Source organism: Bombyx mori, chromosome 10 (assembly GCF_030269925.1).
Source record: "Bombyx mori chromosome 10, ASM3026992v2".
In the NCBI taxonomy this organism is placed as follows: domain Eukaryota; kingdom Metazoa; phylum Arthropoda; class Insecta; order Lepidoptera; family Bombycidae; genus Bombyx; species Bombyx mori.
In genome coordinates, this window is record NC_085116.1 from 10,300,769 (window position 1) to 10,323,219 (window position 22,451).

A 22,451-nucleotide genomic window follows, 5' to 3' on the forward strand; every position below is an offset into this window, starting at 1 on the left:
TTTGATAACGCCATCTTGTTGTGTCTTTAAAGCGGTTAGCTGCCCTCAATTAAGAAAAATAGTATTATTATTCGCCAATAGATGTCCGGAATAGTTGATTATTGAAAACACGAATAAAACAACATTTTCTGAAAATAAATCGTCGCTAGATCGATTTATCGCCCCCGAAATCCCCTGTATACTAAATTTTATGAAAATCGTTGGAGCCGTTTCCGAGATTCAGATCATATATATACAAGAATTGCTCGTTTAAAGGTATAAGATATCAGTTCATGATTTTATTAACTGTGTTTTAACAAACAACGCATTAGCTATTAAAGCGGCCATGCATTACCGATCTCGTTAAAATTCAGCTTACAGCTAACATCAGTGGACACGAAATGACGGAGCGTGTGGTTATGTAAATTTGCGGCGAGGGCTGACGTCAAAGAGCCGTTTTTAATGCAACAATAAAAACGTACCAATAATTATTACTTAACAAAATGCTAATAAAGCTTAATAAAAACAGAAAACAATTTGCTAAGAACTTATTCAATCTATAGGTTTGTAATTAATATATTGTAACGTAATGACTTATTTTTATTCTTTTGCCATAATGCTCCTACGCCCCACGCCATTTTACAATACGATATTCGAGGCAGTTCCAGCAGTCTGCTGATTCTAATAGTCAAGCAAATCATTTTATTTTACTGTATATTAATTTATTTTCTTTTCATCAATTAATTTATTATCTTTATTCTGTAACAATTTATGAAAGTTTTTATGTTTATCTACGCAAAGTCGGGAAGTACGAACAATTAGGGAACCAAAAAAAAACATACAAATTAAATTTGGAAATTTATTATCTTTGGAAAGTAATCCCCGTAGGCGTCTATGTGTATAAAGCTTTTTATCATTTTTTGTCTTCGTATAAATATGTTTTTAAAACGGTATTGAGTAATTTACTGGTGGTAGGCCTTCTTGTGAGTCCGCGCGTGTAGGTACCACCGCCCTGCCTATTTCTGCCGTGAAGCAGTAATGCGTTTCGGTCGGAAGGGTAGGGCAGCCGAACTATACTGAGATCTTAGAACTTATATCTCAAGGTGGGTGGCGCATTTACGATTAGATTAGATGTAGATGTCTATAAGCTCCAGTAACCATTTAACACCAGGTGGGCTGTGAACTCATCCACCCATATAAGCAATAAAAAAAAAAGTCTGCATTGACTAACTTTTCAAACGCAGCTGGTGTCATAGAATATAATACACTTAAGCTAGTGCATGTTACGCTCATTGAAACATAAGCTATGTTGCAAGCCAGATTTTGTTCCTTTTTACTTGTGTATTTTATGTATCTTTTTAGCTTGTGACGTGTATTGTGAGCCTAATAAATAAAAATAAAAATAAAAAAAATAGAGCTCTCTATCGCTTTTTGCTCTTCCCATCAATTTAAAATTAATCTACTGCATTGTTGTTTGTAGACATGGATGGAGTGTGTGAATGACGATATGAGAGAGGGAGGAGTGAGTGTTGAGGTGACGGCTGATAGAAGAGAATAGAAGAGAAAAATTTGCTGTGCCGACCCCACCTAGTGGGATCAGGTGCAGAAAAAGAAGAAGAGATTATACTGACAAATATAATCTCGTCCACACATATAATAATAATAAAGCTTTATTTAATTCCATGCATAGTACACATTAAACGATAACAATTGGTAAATTTTTAATGCTTAATTATAAATTTTTGGTGTTTGATTATTATTTGTTTTAATTTTCCATTACCTAATTATTCAATGCATGGACCCCGTTCGGGTAAAAGCCTCCCCCAAGGAATGCCATCCTTCTCTGTCCTTAGTTCTGTCCATAGAGTCTTTTTATTTGGCCAATGTAGTAGAAGGTATATTCGTCGTCTTTGATTATCTGTTCTCCTAGGCGGCGAACTTCGCTCAAACCTATTATATCATGCTTAATATCTTCTAGTGCAGCTTTGAGCTCAACAGAAGACAATGATCTTACGTTGAGGGTGCAAATGTATGCGGCATTTTTCATTTTGACAATTGTTCTTGGGGGGTTTTGGTCGAACTCTCCCGCAGTGACCGGCCGTATTGGGAGATTATGGGTCCACACATATATGTAATAAAAAAAAATAAAAAAAAATAAAAAAAAAGAAAATTCAAGTTTCATCTTTAAGAAATAGAATGTAAAGGAAGTATATAAGATTCGAAGATGCTTTAATCGTGGTCTATACTATAATCATCTAAAGTGATTCTCGGCGTACACGTACCAAACGATACGACAACGTAGGTAACTAAATCCCACAATTGTGTATCAATTATTCTAAATGCAATTAAAAAAAAAAAAACCCACGCAACAACTTCAAAGGAAAATAAACCTTATAAATAGTGTTTAATTGACGAATATTATGTTTTCTATTGTTTAACTTTTCAATTAATGATGGTCGACGACGTATTATATGAAACGATGATGATGAATGCTTCAAATTTCGTTCTCGTGTGGGCTCATATTGCGGCACACCCATCCTACTCAACTATAATTGCTCTTTATTGAAAAGCTCTCAAGCCCGACATGATTTAATTTGAGGGGACAAATTTGACGAATAAAATGGAACAGCATAGTGAGTTTTACATGTTTACGCATTGACGCGTATACCAAATTAATAATGTACCTGATTAATTATTACTTTCTTCCAAAAAAAAATTATAATATTTTACATTATATGATATAAAATAGGTCATATTTTAAATAGCCGTCTTACAATACTGACCATTTGAACTGTATCATAGTTTGTGCGGATGGCAATAAATTCTAAATACAAATGAATTTTATTTTAAAATATGAAATTCTATTTTCTATTCTAGTTATTTGTTTACTGATTAGTGTTTTGTTTTTACAATATTTGTATCTTTTACATCAATATGAACACGATGAAAATATGAGTAATTATGGAATACAAGTTCCGCCACAGTAGCATTGCCGCACAAATACTTATAATATCAATGAAGTGTATACTAAGCGGCAATTTCATAGTTAAAACCTAATATTTCATCTGAATAAATCTACAGGAATCTATAGGAATCGCTATAAATACTATAGGAATAAATTAGAATAAAACAATCATATAATTACACACACTGAAATGATAATTAAAACTCCATAATAATACAATAACGAACACAATATTAAAGTACTATATAAGAGTCAAAAACGTAAAAAAGATGGAGCACAATCAATATAAGATTTAACAAACGCACACACAGATAGTATCTACTGACAACTATCCTATCAGAATGTTGCCAACAAAACATATAAGGTCCTACTGGTGGTAGGACCTCTTGTGAGTCCGCACGGGTAGGTACCACCGCCCCGCCTATTTCTGCCGTGAAGCAGTAATGCGTTTCGGTTTGAAGGGTGGGGCAGCCGTTGTGACTATACTGAGACCTTAGAACTATATCTCAAGGTGTGTGGCGCATTTACGTTGTAGGTGTCTATGGGCTCCAGTAACCACTTAACACCAGGTGGGCTGTGAGCTCGTCCACACATCTAAGCAATAAAAAAAAAAAAAAAAAAAAAAAAAAAAATATAAAGTTTTCTAAGTATATTATATTCCACAAAAGGCCAGACGTTGACCAAAGTTCTCGTAATATGTAAGAAATTTTGTTCAAAGACAGTTATTATAGCTCGAAGCGCCTCCCTCTTCACCGAGGGTGCGATCGGAAAAAGCGATATCAATTCGTGAAGTTCTTTTTGCTAAGGCAGCCTTTCATCTGTAGGAAATTAAAGTATAGAAAAAATATGACTCGAAGCAATACGGTCAGTTTTTTGCTATTTAATTCTGAGTAGTATTCGCCCAATGATCGAAATTAGACCATAAGCGCCTCACCATTTAAATTTAGAATCATTTTGTGTATTACATTTTAGCTTTTTTTTTGTTTTTGACTTTAGAAAAGACAATAGATACTTGGAAAAACCGTATAAAAACAGAAGAGAAATTGGTACTTAACTATTTTATCTTTTCATATTCCGTTCAGGTAAACATTTTTAATTTTTATTAAGTCATCATTTAATTAACAGAAAATAAACAGTTTTATGAAAACGAGGAACATAAACACGTTTGGATAAGTTTTCCTTTTCGGCCATTCCATATTTTTAGGGCGTTGAAGCCTAAAAAAATATTGCTGTTTTTTTCTTTGTTCTGAGGCAGTCACGTGCAAATGTGTTTTATTATCCTCCCTTTTCCCCTTTCCTCATATATACGAAGAGCACGTGACTCAACACCAGCGTTACCTTGCAAATGAAGCAATCCTTCCGCACGTAGGTAATTTGGCAGTTACCGCTTAATTGTCTCCGCCTAGGTAAATACAAAGCTTAATTTAATTATTATACTATGTAGATTATTAACTTACGGGTGAATTGGTACAGGCAAATTAATGACTTACCGCTCCGTCAGGAAGGCAGTGGCCACATAAAGTAGTGTTTACTTTGGTAGCATTATTGCTTTTACAACATTCTCTAGTAGTTTTTTAAAAATTTTACCAATAAAAGCTAGTTATTTCGGCAAGGTTCTTACATAAAAAAGCGGCGTAAATGCCGATTCATACTTCATACAAGATGTCTGAGGGGGTCGTGACGTAAGCCATCCCTAACCACACGAAAGCACTCTAGCGTTCACTCCTCGGCTTATAATGTTATTTATCCTTTACATTCACGTCATTTCTTCTAAGGAACATTGAAGAACTCTCTTTACAATTTAACCGTTGTTGGTGTCATTATGGAGTTAACGCGCGATATATGTACGATTACATATTGTAGGTTAAAATACTTTTATGTTTACAAGTTGTATTTATTGCAAAAAGCCTGTTCCGTATTTTACTATTTTGGTACTTTATCGCAACGAAAAAAATTTCATTTATAGGTTATTAAAAGTAGGTAGAGAGTTAAAAGATGAATATATATATATTTGCGCGTATTGGCATATACATTTGCGCATTATTTCTGTCATGTTTTCTTTGTGTACTTATTTGGCGTTCAGGTTAATAGCAGGCTATACCTACGTAAAACACGACCGGGTTTCTCTAGGTAATTTATTGAACAAAACATTAATTAGCAATTTTTATGAATAAAGCGCGCATGTAATGCCTTATTACAATAATTATATTTACTATTCGAACATACATATACAAAATAATTCGCATTCTGAGATGATAATGATAAAAATTTACGTCTTATACCTACTTCATGCGCCATCTGTCATCTGTCAGGTCGGTGTGGCCAATGGGTACATCTAATTATTCCCACATATATGTATGTGTATATGTACATATGTATATACCGTATATGTGTTTGTATATGTATGTAATATTATTATCAATTTGAATATTGTCGCATTAAGTAATGCACCTACCACAGGATTCTCTACACCACCCTTGGTTGAGTGGTAGAGAATGCGTCAGGCATTAAGTCCGCCATTGTACCCTTGTGCATGATGATGAATAAATAAATAAATAACCTAACGATTGTTTTCTTTTCAGGAACGGGATTAGCTGTCGAAGTTCATTTTGAAAATAAAGACAGCGGGTTCTTTTTGAAACACACTCCAAGATGGAACGGTGCCGGTCCCCCGCCTGAACCAATAGGGACGGCTTTACCGGGGGCTTTGCTGTCTCTAGATCGATTCACGATTTTACAAGGCTCAGCGCCGGCTTCAGTCCGAGCTACATACGGTCCTTTTTCCACAAAACAAACTGTTCCTGCGCGTTATGCAGTACCCGATCCATTGGAGCCACCGAAAAGGAATGCAAGTTTGATTGAATTACAGGAAGCGACCGCGCACAGGCTGGATGTTTCGGCTCATTTAGTCTTCCGAGAACTGCCCCGAGACTCGCCTGTACTACGTGTACTGTTTCACACAGGGGGGGAAGGTGCACGAAGAGCAGCATCTAGACCTCGACGTGTTTGCATAACATTGCATGCGAGTCTTGGATCGAAATCGTTAACGGCCACATGTGGTCCAGAAGGCGAAGAGGGGGCTTGCTTGGCTGAATTAACAGTTCCTGCAGCGTGGTGGCCAGCTGACGGTAAAGGAAAAAGACCACCAAGAACTGTTAGGTTAGCTTACAGTGCCACAGAAGCTGGCAATGGTGAATCCGGAGAGGATACGTGCGGTCGGGTCTCAGTACAACCAGCCTGGCCATTGGGATCCGTGATTCTTGCGGGTGCAAGAGCAGGTTATAGAGAAGCAAGAGCCGGCGATGCAGCCCTCCTTCTACCACGAGCACCTCTGTATCCGCATTCTAGAATACATTTACCTTTTGTTGTTCGTCGTGACAGTTCTCACAATATAGGACACGTTGCCATCAGGTATGCTATAAATTCTGATATAATAGATTAATTCAGATATCCAATACAACGAACAAGATTTCGGCAAGCAAACTAACCCATAGACACAATCTACTGAGTTTCTCGCGGCATCTTCTCAGTGGGTCGCGATTCCGAAGTGCTAGATTCTACCAAGCACTGCTCTGTTAGCAAATTTTCTCATGTTGAGCTCGTGAGCTCACCTATCTGTCTGGGCGTATCTCCCTAGTCTACTAGTGAATAGGTAAAAAAAAAAACAGTACAATAATTAAGAAAATAATAAATAATGTAGTAGCCCACTAAGTAAAAGTAAAACTTTATAGAAGTCGTCGAACTTCTAAGTCTAAATGTCATAATAATATATTATTAAGCAATAGCGTGGCATGTCGCTTCGTGAGTTATGTTGAGATCCAACTTAACGGTTCAAGGAGAAATGCTGTCACCGAAAAGTCTCTTCATAATATAAAACTTGTTTAGATGTTGTACGCTAATGTTTGTATATTTATTTCGTGGTCTGTCGATGTTTGGGTTCATGTTTGATTTAGGCTTGCGTGGGGCGAACGGTTTCGAAAAATTTACTTGGCACCAAAAACTTTTTCCTAAAATTACGACTATTGATTAACGTAAGCGCATAGAGACTCTTCTTTTAAAGCCACTCGTAATTTAATATTGGCAAAGTTTCAAAGGTTGAAAACGAATGAGGCGCCGACCAGGTATTTTCTCATTTATGTCCAAGTTGACCCTGTCGACCGCACTCATAACTTTATTACGAGAGCTCCGGGTGCTCTCAACCTGGATGCACCAATTATAAGTTTTGCTACAATTTCAAGTCGATGAAATAAGGCTTAGTTTCACTATTTCTCATCCTCAATAATAATATAATATTGTTTAATCCAAAATGTTTCCGAGTCGCACACAATTTTTAGTCTTAATCGTAACGTTTATTATACATTATATAGATTCCAACATTTCAAATAGTTTATTGTTTTTGTGGTCACGGACAAGACAGATGTATTTAGGCTAAAATGAATATCTTAGTGTTGTTAACACTTAACTACCGTCAAAAAATTTATAAAATTGATTACTGACATTTATGTACAAATTGAGTTTATAGAACTTTCTTCTTAAAACTTTTCATTGAAAGTTTCATTAACGAACTTTCAATAAAATTAGTAAGAATTAACGTAGAGACAGAGAAATTTTTAAATAAGCTGACGTTTTTTGTGACACTTTGCTTAGAATTAAGGTCCAAAGGAACTAATTTGTAATGTGAATCACTTCTCCTAATGCCTCATTTTCAAGAAGCGAAGTACCTTATAGAGAGAGGGTGTGTGATTTATCATATGTTTTCTGAGGGTTTTAAAGTCATTCAATACACATATTTAATTCAGAATTAAAAAGCTGTGTTTTAAGTGCGACTCTCTTCTACACTTCATTTTAAAAAGTCGTTTCTCTCAAATCTGAAACCATTTGGAACACATTTCGAATATTTAGACAGTTAGAACGGCTTTTTACTACATAAATATAACATCAAGCAGTTTCTTAAATATACATAAAATATATGTATGTTGGAAAGATTTCCTTTTTATATAACCTACAATAAAATCTGCGAATAAGACTTGCGGTTCGTATTTCACGTGCTTGAACATTTATGGTCGGTACACTGAACATAATTTACAGCTTCTACAAGGAAATATTTTCAAAAATTTAGGTATCTAGTGAATTTTGTGCAGAAATTTTGGTACACTATACTACAATATTAAAAGTAAAGCAACGAACTATATAGAGCCGTGGATTCTGACGACTTTTGAGAACGTACTGAAATTGTATAATAAGTTCCAAGATATAGAGAGCTGCAGTGAAATACTAATGTTCCGTAATTCGAATTTAAGCACATATCGATTTAAAGCCAATGCAGGTTTATAATATAATCTTTAGGTATTAAATAAAAGGAAAAATATGTTTATTCATAATTTCATTAGGAGTACTGTCAGCTTCGAAACTTAAACAACCATCATATGAATTAGGACCCGAGCGAGCATGGTCCTAAATGTAGCATAGTTTATCCTACCTCCCATATCACAGCCCGCGCTTTTTCAATTACCAACGACTGGAATTTCAAGAATGTCCGCCCTATGTAAAACGAATTTATCGAACTATTTTTAGTTTTACAATGTTTAAGCGTGTAGGTACGTCAGGGCGTGAAAATAGATCGCTGTAGAGACGTAAAAATGGAATTCTACGAACTAATAAGAACTCCAGGGTGGGCAGTAATAATAACCTGCTACTTAGAAATCCTGAAATTTTTCTACATTGCTAAATCATCTTTTGAATGTTACCAAATCGATATTACTGTGGTCAGCATTTCTCATTCCATCCATGATAGCACTGTTTAAGTGCTTAAGTTTTAAATATACTATAAAGAAATTTACTGCAATTTAACTTTTCAATTTTTGGGTTGATTATTTGATTGACATAGAATGAAAGTCAAGTCGGGATTGAGGCTGCTAAGTGTTACGGCTGCCAACTCGCGCTGGGCTGTCACTTCAGAAGTAAAGATGCGCTCTGCGACTGTCACAGCTACAAGATTGGAGCAGCCACTGCGGGATGATGACGATATTGACTTGTAAGTTGTATGTACTAATGTTATTAGATCAAACGGGAGAGACACAAAGAGGTCAACGCAAACATTGATTAAAATCAAACGTCAAAAAATCAAACGATTTTATAAACGAGTATCAAACTTAATGCGTTTCTATATATTGAATTTAGCCAAGTTCCATCGTATTACACTTTCAAAGTTACTCCTCTTCGGTGTTTCTCAGCCGCTATCCGTCTTACGTTCTATTTAAAGTGATAATAATTTTAATATTTAGTAGGCGAAGGCTTTAAGAATGTTTATATGTAGTACGTTACGTATTTTAATTGCTATTAAAAAGCTATATAGCTTCATGTGCGTAAATAGACAGACAAGCTCTTTATCTATCTGGTGTCTAGTTATTGTCAGGGCTTTTTTCATGTGATATCTATAGGACATAACGCAACTGTAAAACGGTTGCGTTTTTTGCTCATTTTTCGAGATACGATGAATATCTATGGTATTAAAGTATTGTTTGTCTTTTTCTACAAGTTGGGATGTATGTTTACTTTGCCAATGAAACCTTACTTGCCCTTACTTACTGACTATTGAACACTCAATTTTATGACACAGACAACGTGTACCCAAATGGTAATTTGCTTATTTTTTTATTATTTTGATACGGGTTTAAAAAAGATCAGACGCAAAATCTACCACATGAATTAACCATTGTAATCATTCGAGGTTCCATCAACATATCGCATTGGCAATTAGTATGCTTTTCTACAGGGAGCTAGCTTAAAACAAAAAAATATACATCAAAATTTAATCAATGAACTAATCTATAAGAATCAAATGTAAAATGAGACGTTGCATGCGAATTCTATTGGCCGGTCGAGATATGGAGTGCGGATTTAAAGGACCCAGTCCATTTCTATTTTTCCGAAGCTACTCACCAATTCACGACGCTATCGAAGAAACTGGGTCAAGCAGCAAAATACACTTACAGGAAATAACTCAAACGATAACATCAATAGAAGTAAATAAAAATGTACACACCCAGCAAGTCTCAATGACGGCTTAAATAAACAAACAAATCTGGAAAGCAAACAGAATTTGCTTTGAAACTTGAGTTAAAAGCCTAATTTGTCTAAAAAGCTTTTGATAAAATCGGGCAAGATTATGAAATTCTAGTGTTTACCAACTAAATAATGATATGTAAATTTCCCACGAAGCACGAGAAATTTATTAACAAGATTTAATGTTACTTTTTGAAATTTTCGTCCCAATAAACTTCAAATTCAGTTTCAACAGTAGAAGACAGCACCTATTCAATTTAATTTTTGTAATAAACTCTCCTTCCATTTCCTTTTTTAGGGTTGTTCACAATTTGTTCACGACTTTACATTTTCTGAGCAATAAATCTAGCGGTTGGTTGTAATGCTTAATGAAACTCGATGTTACGACTTTTGACCCATTATTGTTAGACTTTGAGTTTCAACGTTTACTGGAATAAAATTTGTTTTCTCGCTGTGTGTTGTTCAACAGTGACTTAGCGTACGTGGCTATCGATTTGACGCGACTTAGTTACCCTTTGCGTTCACCTACGAAACTTATTTCCTTCGAAAACCTTTTATATAAAATCTAACTTATTTAACTTGTCGTCGCTGTCAAACGAAAATCTGCTATGTCCAAAAACTCTATTTTGAATTAACGAGTAAAAATATTTTCGTATAAAATTTTATATGATAGTAAATTTTTAAGAACTATATCAAATGAAAGCTATAGATAAATATTAAAGCTATAGACACATAACAGTTTTTTTATACGGTAGATAGGGCTGTGAACTATACGAAAAGGTCAAAAAGTAAAAATCTCAAAAAGTGCACATAGCAGATTTTGGTTTGACAACGACTTTGTGCTTTAATACAATTTGTAATATATTTAATAGTGATGAAGAAGAAACTATTGGAGCCGGAGGTCCTGGTTGGGAAGAAGTACTTACTTGGCTGGTGGAAGTTGGGCCTGAAGGTGAAGGTGACGCTGAGGGGTCCGAAGGCGAATCTGGAAGGGGTACAGCACGTTTGAGCTGGTCAGCCAAAGTTTCTCCAATAATATCTTCGTCTTCAACCACTGCTGAACCACCTCACGAACGGGTCAATACACGTTTGGATATTGAAAAAGATGATATACAAGCTGTTTTGCCGATCTCAAAGGTATAATATTTTATATGTTGCGAAATTGTTTTATACGATATATGTGTATATAAAAAAAACACGATATAACAATAACTAGATGGCTTTACAAACAGTTTCTTTTAGTCAAAGTTGAGAGTTGGAGAACTTGGAGAGATATGGAAAGAAAACTTTTGATAAAAAAAACACTCGCAAAAAATGCTACCAGCTTATTTCTTTGATAAATGGTAACTTATAAGGTAGCAACGGTATATTTTGGAGGTGGTGGATATTGGGTCATAGTATTAAATATATTTAGATACCAGCACCATTTCTTCTTAGTAATTATTGGCATTTTAATAGTTATTAGTTAGTTAGTTTTACTGGTAGTAGGACCTCTTGTGAGTCCGCGCGGGTAGGTAACACACCCCTGCCTATTTCTGCCGTGAAGCAGTAATGCGTTTCGGTTTGAAGGGTGGGGCCGCTGTTGTAACTATACTTGAGACATTAAAACTTATACCTCAAGGTGAGCTGCGCATTTACGTCGTATTGGCTCCAGTAACCACTTGATACCAGGTGAGCTGTGAGCTCGTCCACCCATCTAAGCATTAAAAAATATATATTTATACTGTTACTGTTTTTATGTGAATATATTTTGACCGTTGCTACGAGATCAGAATGTGAAAAGGTAAAGGGCAATTTTAAATTATCACATCTTTCTGCGACTAAACTAATTCTATCGGGACGTTTCTAATATCGAGTGCAGACATGATTGTAACAAATCGCCGTGATTAAAGCATAATGGTGCTCTCTTAGCATGAATGAAGTGCTATAATGGGAACTTTATCGCGTGCTAATGGAGGCTGGAAAGATCATAGTCGCCTACGTCGCGCGGCCGGTCGCAACACGCCTCGGCTTCCTTTGCTTTTCTCAATTAATATTTAAATCACCTTAATCCGAGATTTAAGCGCACAAAAAAAGAGGGTTTTGAGCCATATTTTAAATACATTTCCATATTTTATTATTATTTAAGTACCTTTCAAAGGTTTTTATATACAATATTTTTAATGATCAATGAGATCTAATGTATAAGTAAATAGCAACCCACTCTGGCTTAGAATAAACATTTGTTCAAAACAGTACACCAAGAAAAAACTTGCAAAAATAATACTGCTTGTCCGAATTGTTTTATTAAAAACAGTTTTAATCTAGATAAATACGAAGGCCTAATTTAATTATACGTAAATAATTATCCAAAAAAATCCCAAATTTCAAGATATGCTTAAAAGCGTATTGAAGCAAGCAATATTTTTTTTAACTTTGAACTGTGTTGTATGTTACAGAGCAAGTAATTGTATTAATATTTTGTTTGTTTGTTTGGACGAGCTCTCAGCCCACCTGGTGTTAAGTGGTTACTGGAGCCAATGGACATCTACAACGTAAATGCGCCACCCACCTTGAGATATAAGATCTCAGTATAGTTACAACGGCTGCCCCACCCTTCAAACCGAAACGCATTACTGCTTCACAGCAGAAATAGGCGGGGTGGTGGTACATACCCGCGCGGACTCACAAGAGGTCCTACCACCAGTAAATGTTGATTATATTATTATGAATGGAAAGGCAATTCAATGTATTCGTTACGTTTTCACGCCCAAATCATTCATCCGTTTTTGACATAATTCGGTATGAATTTATTTTGAACAACGGAAAACAATACACGTTTTATCCCATTATCGAGAACGGGCCTTCAACCACGCAATGCTTAGTACACTCCACATAGGCGAAGCTGTGAAACCGAAAGCTTTTTTATAATATCTAATGATTATCGTGAATAATACAATATCAAAGTTATAGGATAGCCATACAAGGGAAATTAGTGTAATTCGTATGTCGAACACACCACGATACCTAATTCAGTTTTAAACGAACGGTGAAACCGGCGAGATTAAGCGATTGTTGGGAGGAACCCAGCAATTTAAATGCGCAAGCAACGTGTGCGGTCCCGAGGCAGCCGCTATAATGAAGTTACGGAATAATATTTATAAAGCAATTAGTTTATCTGAATAATACCGTAGGACCATTAGCCGGGCCCCGGGGCGGTGTGCCGCGCGAGGCCGAGCGACTCCATATCTATTTACTGAAGGACGAACGCACACTGACTCGTGACTCCAACTATGACAGTTATGATATGAATACGACAAAATGTAAATATAATATAGCAACGACTCATCAACATTTTAATCGTGTGTGCTAAACAAACGATAAGCCGGATTATTAATTTCTTTGAAAAAAAAAACAAGGTTTTCATTCTTTGCCAATTTTTCTAATGAAATACGTACTCAACAAAGATTGACTTCCACGGTGAAGGAACAACATCGTGTAATAAAAATCAAACTCGCAAAAACTATAATTTGAGTAACTACTGGTGGTAGGACCTCTTGTGAGTTCGCGCGGGTAGATACCACCGCCCTGCTTATTTCTGCCGTGAAGCAGTAATGCGTTTCAGTCTGAAGTGTGGGGCAGCAATTGTAACTATACAGAGATCTTAGAACTTATATCTCAAGGTGGGTGGCGCATTTACGTTATAGATGTCTATGGGCTCCAGTAACCACTTTACACCAGGTGGACTGTGAGCTCGTTCACCCATCTAAGCAATAAATAAATATAAATTGCCCTAATTTATTTTTTGTTCAACAATCGAATTGGTCCTCAGAACTGGGAGGTACTGAATACAGCCGTATTGACTGGACGTCAAGTGTCACAGTCAATGAAGGTACTCATAGTCTCTCAAGCGGGACAAGTGGCTGACGTCACATTACAGAGCTCCTGTCATTCGGAAGACGAGAGCGTTCTCAAGGTAAGTTGAATTACGCAAGCAATTTCTTTCGTAAATATTTTCCTAGCGACAAAATATAATCTAATAACTTAATGAACTTTGGAAAATTTTCAGTTTGAATTATACGGTCAATAAAATAAAAACGCTATTTTTTTTGACGTGACAACGTCTTATAATTCGATGGAGCCGGCTGCACGCACGCAAAAACATGACTCATGCGGCGTTACCTCGCTCTGAGGCGTTACATTTAAGGCTTGAAGTGCAAGCGAGAGCGCGCAACGAGCGACAAAGAGGCACAATCGGCCTCCGCGTTCGGCAGCGTTCGACATCTGTCTCTCTCCTACTTGAGTGAGCGATGCATCCACGTGGACAGCTGCTATACAATAATACATTTACATGTTTTCGTCAAGTATGAAGTTCAGTAAAAAGTGAATGTGGTGTCAATTGTCCATACAAAATCTCTATCAAACAAATAAAATTAAAAATTTTTTTGAAAAATGAAATCATTCCATCTGTATTTTCTTATGACGTTATCACGTTCAACTATCGTCAGTAAACCGACTTTACAGACAACCGATTTTTTTTTATTGCTTAGATGGGTGGACGAGTTTACAGCCCACCTGGTGTTAAGTGGTTACTGGAGCCCATAGACATCTACAACGTAAATGCGCCACCCACCTTAACCGCTATTGCGAAAAGAATGTTTTTTTAGTAAGCTTCAATAAAAATTCTCCATTGCTTCAATTCAGGTGTCATCGTCGTGCAGCTCCGTTTATGTAGATGGCTCCGAGATTCGTGGCTCATCGAACGCGTCCGTGATAGTGAAATACGGAACGTACACCGGCCTGGCAAGATTCACTGTTTGGATGCCTGAGAATCCTCTAGAAATTGATGTGGATGACAACAGATTATCCCAAATTAAAGGTAGGTTTTTTAGCACTGCCTTATGGTTTACACTCCCAGTCTTTTGTAAATTTATATCTTAAGCATTATTCTAATACGGTGTCTTACCCTGTATTACTAATTAATAATAATAATTCATAAGATGTATTTCATATTTAAAAATATTAAAAATACGTATTTAATAATTATATAAAACGGAATCAGCGTCAATAATTTTTTTTATGTAGTTTTTTTTTAAATATTATGTTATATGTCAAGAAATGTACCGTAAATAATAATGGATGACGATAAATAGGATTCAATATTATTTTTTTATTCATATTTAATTAAGAAGCTTAGTGATTGAAGCTTAATGCTAAATTCACTATCAGGATAGCTCGATCTTCGAAGGAAGAAAATCTGATTGGAATTAATTAAGAAATAAAATAAAATGATGATTGATGGAAGTCTTATCGGAAAACGTTTTGATTCACCTTTCAAATAAAGCCTCCATAATAGTTAGTCTGTATAGTCAAAAACATAATTTTTTATGTTGAATATTTCATTGTCTATGCGTTTTTTTTTGTATGGATTGTTATTTACAAAATATACCTTAGGTTGGAAGGTGTCTGACGATGCAAGTTCAAAAGACAGACAGCGACGATCATTGTCGGCTCGAGGCTGGGGCGGATCTAGATCTGACGGCACTAACTCTTTGACGGATCAACGCTCTTGTCGATTGAGATATCAGCAGAGCAACGTAGAGGTAAGATATACGCCGCAGGTGAGGTTTTTGTCTCTCAAGGCTTTTTATTTGTATTATTTATCATATAAACGTATGCAGATTCGAGTTGAGACTTCAAGGCTTGTTTCAAGTAACAAATTTTCTGATTAAATACGCACTTACTTGAAAAGTGTTCACAAACTATTTACGCTATGAAATAATAATATCTTGTAATAGAAATCGGATTTTATTAATCTGTAGTACTTTATTAAACACATTCAAAGTCTGTATGTAAATAGTGCGGATTAATTTCCTAGCTTAAGCCTGTTGAGTGGGGATCATTGAAACTTATTTTCTTAGGATTTGACGAGCCGTTTTCTTTAGTTTTAGTTAAAGTGTTTATAGCTTAATCTTAAGATTTTTTTTCCGTCGCGTCGAATAGCCGATCGTTTTCTAGGGCGCAGACGACTGCTCCCTTATTCATTTAAATTTAACCTCATATCTCAATATGAGTTCCTAAACTTTATGAGCTCAGGGAATACCTCGCCATCTACAGCCATAAAATGTTGTTTGTTACAATGTCTAAATGTTGTGATATATAAAAATATTTGGGATGTATTTAAAAAAAAATCCTAATCTAACAAATATGGCAAAAAGCTATCGTCCTTTTATACTTCCAAGTTTCTTATTATTATTATTGATTCATAGAATGACATCTAAAAATTTGATTGTCTCGTGCCTTATATATTTTAATACTACTATACAATCGAAATTCGTGCACCCTCTAGTAATTCGTTTTATTTCAGCCACAATGCTTAGTAATTTTTCTGCCCATAATAAATATAAATTTCTCTATTCACTATCCGCTATATAGTCTTAGTTCTGACATTTAATTCTAATCGTAATATCTAAATCTAAAATACTTGTACTAAATACTAAAATATTATGTTTCTACAGTTTAAATTCAAACAAACGGATGTTATTACGTATGTCTTGAAGCATTTATTTATTTTATTTCACTTAACGAGTGAGAAATTTATCTCAATAAACCCAAAATAAGCGAAAGTTCCGATACAAAAACGATTAATTTACAGGTGTACGCTCGTTTTCTTGCAAAAGATCACGACTCTGGAAGGGTGTCGTATTTCGTGTCTCGTCGAACTTGGCTTAAAGTTACCGAGCTCGTGATGTCGTTGATGCGTGTCGCCGACTTGCGCATCGCAACATTAAGAGGGAAACTTCTTCAGGGCCGGAGTACCGGCAGAACAGAGGTTCAAGTCTTATCCCCTATAACTGGTGAGTAGCTGTTTCACCAAATGCCCGTGTTACTTCTCTAATGAGTCTCAAAAAGAGTTCTTAGACCTTGGTGCGGATTTGCTTTGTAACATTGTTGTACTCAAATGTTTTCGATGGCAATAAAAAAAACATTTTTCCTAAGCCTAGTTACATTCCTTTGCGACATCAAAGGTTTTGTGATAGAATAAATATTAAAGTTTAAATAAGGAAAAATATTATGTAGCAAATCTTAATATAGTATTTTTTTGTTTCCGCGTCTCGTAGATGCAATTAAAACTATCTAAACGGCTTAATCTCGCGGACAAATGACTGACATGGAAAACTGTCAGTTTTTGAAACGTCAAAAATGTAATATAATATAATGTCAATAAATTTGCGAGAATAACCCGTAAAAGTAGTTTCAATTTTAAATATTAATGTTTAGGTAATATTTTCTTCAATAATCACAAAAAAGCTAGCTTGTTGGTTTATCATTATTTCACGCAACAGTGGAAATCGATATTGTAATTATTCTTACACAGATAGTTTATGGGCTGAAGAGCGGAATAGGCTTCTCTTTATCTTAGAAAACATTACAAACGTTTTAAATTACAAATTTTAGTTTTAATTCATAATATAAATTACAAATTTATCCTGAAGCCGTCGAGAACGCGTCTAGTCATTTTAATACACTCTGTTAAACATAATGACTAGTTTATGTCTGCCCGTGTTAATAGGTCGTGTTATCGGCGTCCGTGAAGTCCGTGTTGGTAACGACAAAGTATCGATCTCAAGGTTACTTGTTCGTGTGATATCTGGCCTTCAACTTAACATCTCTCCGGACTCGGCTATAGAAAATGGATATGTTTCCGAAACGACAGTCACGAGACGATTAACAGCACAATATCAGGTCTGTAAAAAAATTTACTTGAGGTGTGGAAATGTTTTTCTTGAAGAAAAAACAAAAGAGCGATTTAAAAAAAAATGTAAGAGCGCGATAATATTTTCAAATAAATAAAACAACGCGCGCTTCGATATCCTTTAAAAGGGGATTGCCCACTCTCCATAGTGTGCTAGGCCCAAGATGGACATCAAATATTACTATAAAAATGTACTGATTCAAATTCTTAAATGTATTAGATATCTAAAAAATATATTGAAATTGACGCCACTATTATAAAAAATATAATAAAAATAAAAACTCGTTTTGAGGTTAATTTTCTATATAAATAAGTGTCGGATTGTGAGATACTTCAAGAACTTTTCTTTTCTTAATGTTTAAGATGTTCCTAATGTATTTTTATACAATAGGGTATAAAAACACACTTAATTCTTTAAATATCTATATTTTCTTCATCTTCATACACAATTAGTATCATCTAAAAATAGCAAAGGAGAGCATATACACGGTTTTGAATCTCGGTCAGGGTAAAACCACAATTCACACAATGTTTTTTAGTCCTAGTATGAAACGTTATTGATAAAAGTAAAATAAATCGAAGAAAAATCAAAACACATCCATTTTGTACGCAAGCACAACACCACAAGCAGCAAGCGAAGTATCAGTCAGTCAGATTAAATTCAGTGTTGTCAGTATAAAGAAAAATAATTACATGAAATTCATATATCGATTATTTTTTTAAATAACCGATAATTGATTTATATCTTAATCTTTTTTTTACGAGTACACATTATTTTTTATGTTTTTGTTTTAGGTGTACATATTTAAATAACAATACTAGTAAAGTTTTTTTTATTGCTTAGATGGGTGGGCGAGCTCTCACAGCCACCCTGGTGTTGCTAAGTGGTTACTCGAGCCCACATACATCTACAACGTAAATGCGCCACCCACCTTGAGATATAAGTTCTAAGGTCTCAAGTATAGTTACAAGTTAAAGTCCAATGGGTATGTCTTCGATGTTATTTTATGTGCATAAAATCCATTAAAATCGTTTGATTAATGATAATACTTATAATGATTTATTTATATGTTTTATTTATATACTCAAAATATTTACTTCATACGTAAAAGGATTTGAAGCTGGCTATATTTTTCCCGCAAAAATAAAAATCCTTGTTTTTTCAATAGAGTTACTTTTTTTAAACTACTTATTGTAAACTATAGTGGCGCTTATTTGCAAGAATGTAAATGCATATTTATTTATGACAAAATTAATGCACTAAGTATTTTTTCTATAATCTATTGTCCGCTTTGGGCCTAAAATAGGCCATCCCCTTTGAGGATTCAAATTTAAAATTTGAGGATTCAAATTTTATTATTACCCAGACAGCGTTTCTTAAGTTATAGTACCAATTAAAATACACATTTGAAATAATTGTTTATCTTTTCGTAGTGTATTGTATACTCTATTCTGCATTTAAATTTTTTAGGAAGGTCTATTGGACATTGATATCGAGTATTCGGACGGAAGTCACACTCCGCTTCGCGATGTGGCCGTATCTGACTACTTTTTACTAGTCGAGAGCCTCGATCCCGAAGTTGTGGCTTTTGCGCCAATGTTGGCTTCCAAGCACCCACGTGTGATTGCTGTTGGTGAAGGTAATTTGTCCAATTACTTTAGTTTTGTGACTGTATGTAATGACTGAATTGTCTGTATCGCAAAGAGTTACGCCTTATTAATGTTAAACATTACTTAAATGTAATTAGATTGTAGTACATATTGTTGTGTTATGGTAACTAAGCTTGAACTGTATTTTTGTATGAAATATTTATTTACAAAATAACGAAATAATATAAGAAAACTATAAAATTGATGCGTAGCTTTTGGCGGCTGGATTTGAAAGAGAGTTTGGTGTCATGGCGGACGTCGCCCACTGACATTTTTACGTTCAGAAACCGAACAAGTATTTAAGTAACTATTGGCCCTGTCTAACAGCAAATGGACTATCTACGCCATTAATAGTTTTATTTTATTGAGTACACCATGTTAGTAGTTTATAAAAAAAAAACTTTCAGGCAGCGGTGAACTTCTTCGTGTGACTTTGTTAACGCCTGAACAATGTCGTTCCGGGCCAATACGACGCGTTGCGCTTCCCGGGAAAGGTGACGCAAAGACTCCGGCTAACATTAAAAACATTCCTGGGGCATTGGCCACGGCGGCTGCGAGCGTAGATGTCGACTTCAGCGGGGGAGATGCACCACAGAGACCGGATACGCCGCAGAACGATGATATTATGGCCAGAGGAGGACTTCGAAGTGGATTGTCGGACCTTAGCGACGTGTTGAAGGGTAAATTTTTTAATTAATACTAACAATTAATCAATCATTCAAAAGTCGTCGTGGCCTAAAGGATAAGACGTCCGGTGCGTTCGTATCTAGCGATGCAATGGTGTTCGAATCCCGCAGGCGAGTAGGACGATTGACTTCCACGGTGAAGGAATAACATCGTGTAATAAAAATCAAACCCGCAAAATTATAATTTGCGAAATTACTGGTGGTAGGATCTCTTGTGAGTCCGCACGGGTACCACCACCCGCCTGTTTCTGCCGTGAAGCAGTAAATGCGTTTCAGTTTGAAAGGCGGGGTAGCCGTTGTAACTATACTGAGACCTTAGAAATTATATCTCAAGGTGGGTGGCACATTTACGTTATAGATGTCTATGGGCTCCAGTAACCGTTTAAAATCAGGTGGGCTGTGAGCTCGTCCACCCATCTAAGCAACAAAAAAAAAAAAACGTGCAAAAATTTGTTTGTCACGTTAGTTAACGCATTACTTGACTTACAATTGAAAGATTTAGTTTATTAAAATGTTAGGCAAAATACTGAATGTTTACTGGTTGGGTAGGGTGTCTTGTCAGCCCTGTGAGGAAGAGATCGGATTAGGGTATGAGAATGCAAGGGGAGTTTGATTGAGTAGGGCCCTAAAAACATCCTTGTGATCGCGGTCTACTCATGAGGTTCGATTACCTGCCCGAAAAAAGGGGTCTTGTGAGCCCGCATGTTGGGGGTAGTTCACCCCCGCACGAGTACTTACCACCAAACTGTCTATTTCTGTCGTGAAGTGGTGCGTTTCGGTTTGAAGGGTGGGGCAACCGTTGTACTATAAAACTGAGATTTAAAACTCATGTCTTAAAGTGGTTGGTATTTACGTTGTTGATGTCTATGGACTAAAGTAACTACTTAATACCGGATGAACTGTGAGCGCGTCCACCTATCTGAGCCATAACAAAATAAATACAAAATTGTGAGAGTTCTTAAACTATGTTTACGCAATTCCAGGTATATCGCCGTTCAAAGACGAAAACAACCATGAACCGACAGTGCAGGCGCAACATTACAATTCGATCTTCCGAAGCAACCCCGCGCAGCACCCCCGACAACATCAATCAACCGTCATGACGCCGGTTGAAATAGGTAATATATTTTAAAATGTCAATACAGGTTGAGAATCACTGATCTAGACTCTAGATCAGTGATTGTCAATCTTTTTTTCTAGTCGCGGTACACTTTTAAGGATTTAAAAATTTGACGGTACACAAGGAATAAGATAGGTTTAAATGTTGTTTACTTACCTACTTACCTGTAACACACTGTGTAATGTTTATGATAATTATTTTGAATGTAAAATCAAATAATGTGTGTAATGGTGCATTTATCAAGGGATCAATTTCAAGTTTTAGTAATCAAAAGATTATTTACAAATTAATAAAACAAAAGTGGCGATGCACGGCGATATATAAATGAATATAAGAGGAATATTGGTTGAAAATCAAAATTTCGGTGACAAAAAGACCGATAGAAGTTAATATACCATGTGTATTTGTATTGGAATTGTTTACGAAAGATACGGCAGAATTGGTAATCCCGAACATAATAACTTACTGCTATTACCTTAACTTATATTGTTAAATATTATTTCAGAGCGTCAGCGAATCCTCATTAAAAGATAAAAATTATACAGTTAACATCATCTATATACATTAATACCATAAATAAAACCTTTCCTTTTCAGGAATGTACGTTCTCCTTGGTGCTTTCTGCTTCGCGATAGTAGTAAGTATAATAAACACGAAACGTTCCAAATATTATGAAAATATAAAATACTAAATAAAAGTAATAAGTTTCGAAAAACTTTTTTTATTTATTTATTGCATAGATGTGTGGGCGAGCTCACAGCTCACCTGGTGTTTTTTTTAAGCGGTTACTGGAGCCCATAGACATTTACAACGTAAATGCCGCCATCCACCTTGCGATGTGAGTTCTAAGGTCTCAATATAATTACAACGGCTGCCCCACCCTTCAAACCGAAACGCATTACTGCTTCACGGCAGAAATAGGTAGGGTGGTGGTAAACTACCCGTGCGGACTCACAAGAGGTCCTACCACCAGTAAACCATTTATACGATGACATAAATTTGAAATTATAACGTGTGAATATGTTTTTATTCAAGGTATTCGTCGTATCATGTGTGGTGTACGCTTCTCGTCTGAAGCCGGCCGGACCAGAAGGAGGCACGGGTATGTGCCGCAAGATACCGGCACTAGCTGAAGGGGGGCGGTTGCAGGTCGCAGGACTAGTGGGAACTACGCTCGGACTGGCCAGGGACAAGCCCACAAGGGAATCCACAACAAACGCTCATGATTGGGTTTGGCTAGGTCAGTGGTTT

General features: G+C 35.8%; 1 protein-coding gene across 1 annotated transcript in view; it reads left to right on the forward strand.

The window, feature by feature from the left end:
• The window catches only part of LOC101740355 (transmembrane protein 132E), a 90,087-nt gene that overhangs the window by 60,219 nt on the left and 7,417 nt on the right, over positions 1–22,451 (forward strand). Inside the window, exons 2-14 of the mRNA XM_004923156.5 lie at positions 5,527–6,355; positions 8,832–8,978; positions 10,882–11,146; positions 13,821–13,964; positions 14,693–14,867; positions 15,443–15,591; positions 16,644–16,845; positions 17,562–17,734; positions 19,216–19,384; positions 19,802–20,074; positions 21,064–21,198; positions 21,797–21,837; positions 22,236–22,440. Of these exons, the coding sequence (XP_004923213.1) occupies positions 5,527–6,355; positions 8,832–8,978; positions 10,882–11,146; positions 13,821–13,964; positions 14,693–14,867; positions 15,443–15,591; positions 16,644–16,845; positions 17,562–17,734; positions 19,216–19,384; positions 19,802–20,074; positions 21,064–21,198; positions 21,797–21,837; positions 22,236–22,440 (2,907 nt within the window). The remainder of the gene's footprint in view (positions 1–5,526; positions 6,356–8,831; positions 8,979–10,881; positions 11,147–13,820; positions 13,965–14,692; positions 14,868–15,442; positions 15,592–16,643; positions 16,846–17,561; positions 17,735–19,215; positions 19,385–19,801; positions 20,075–21,063; positions 21,199–21,796; positions 21,838–22,235; positions 22,441–22,451) is intronic.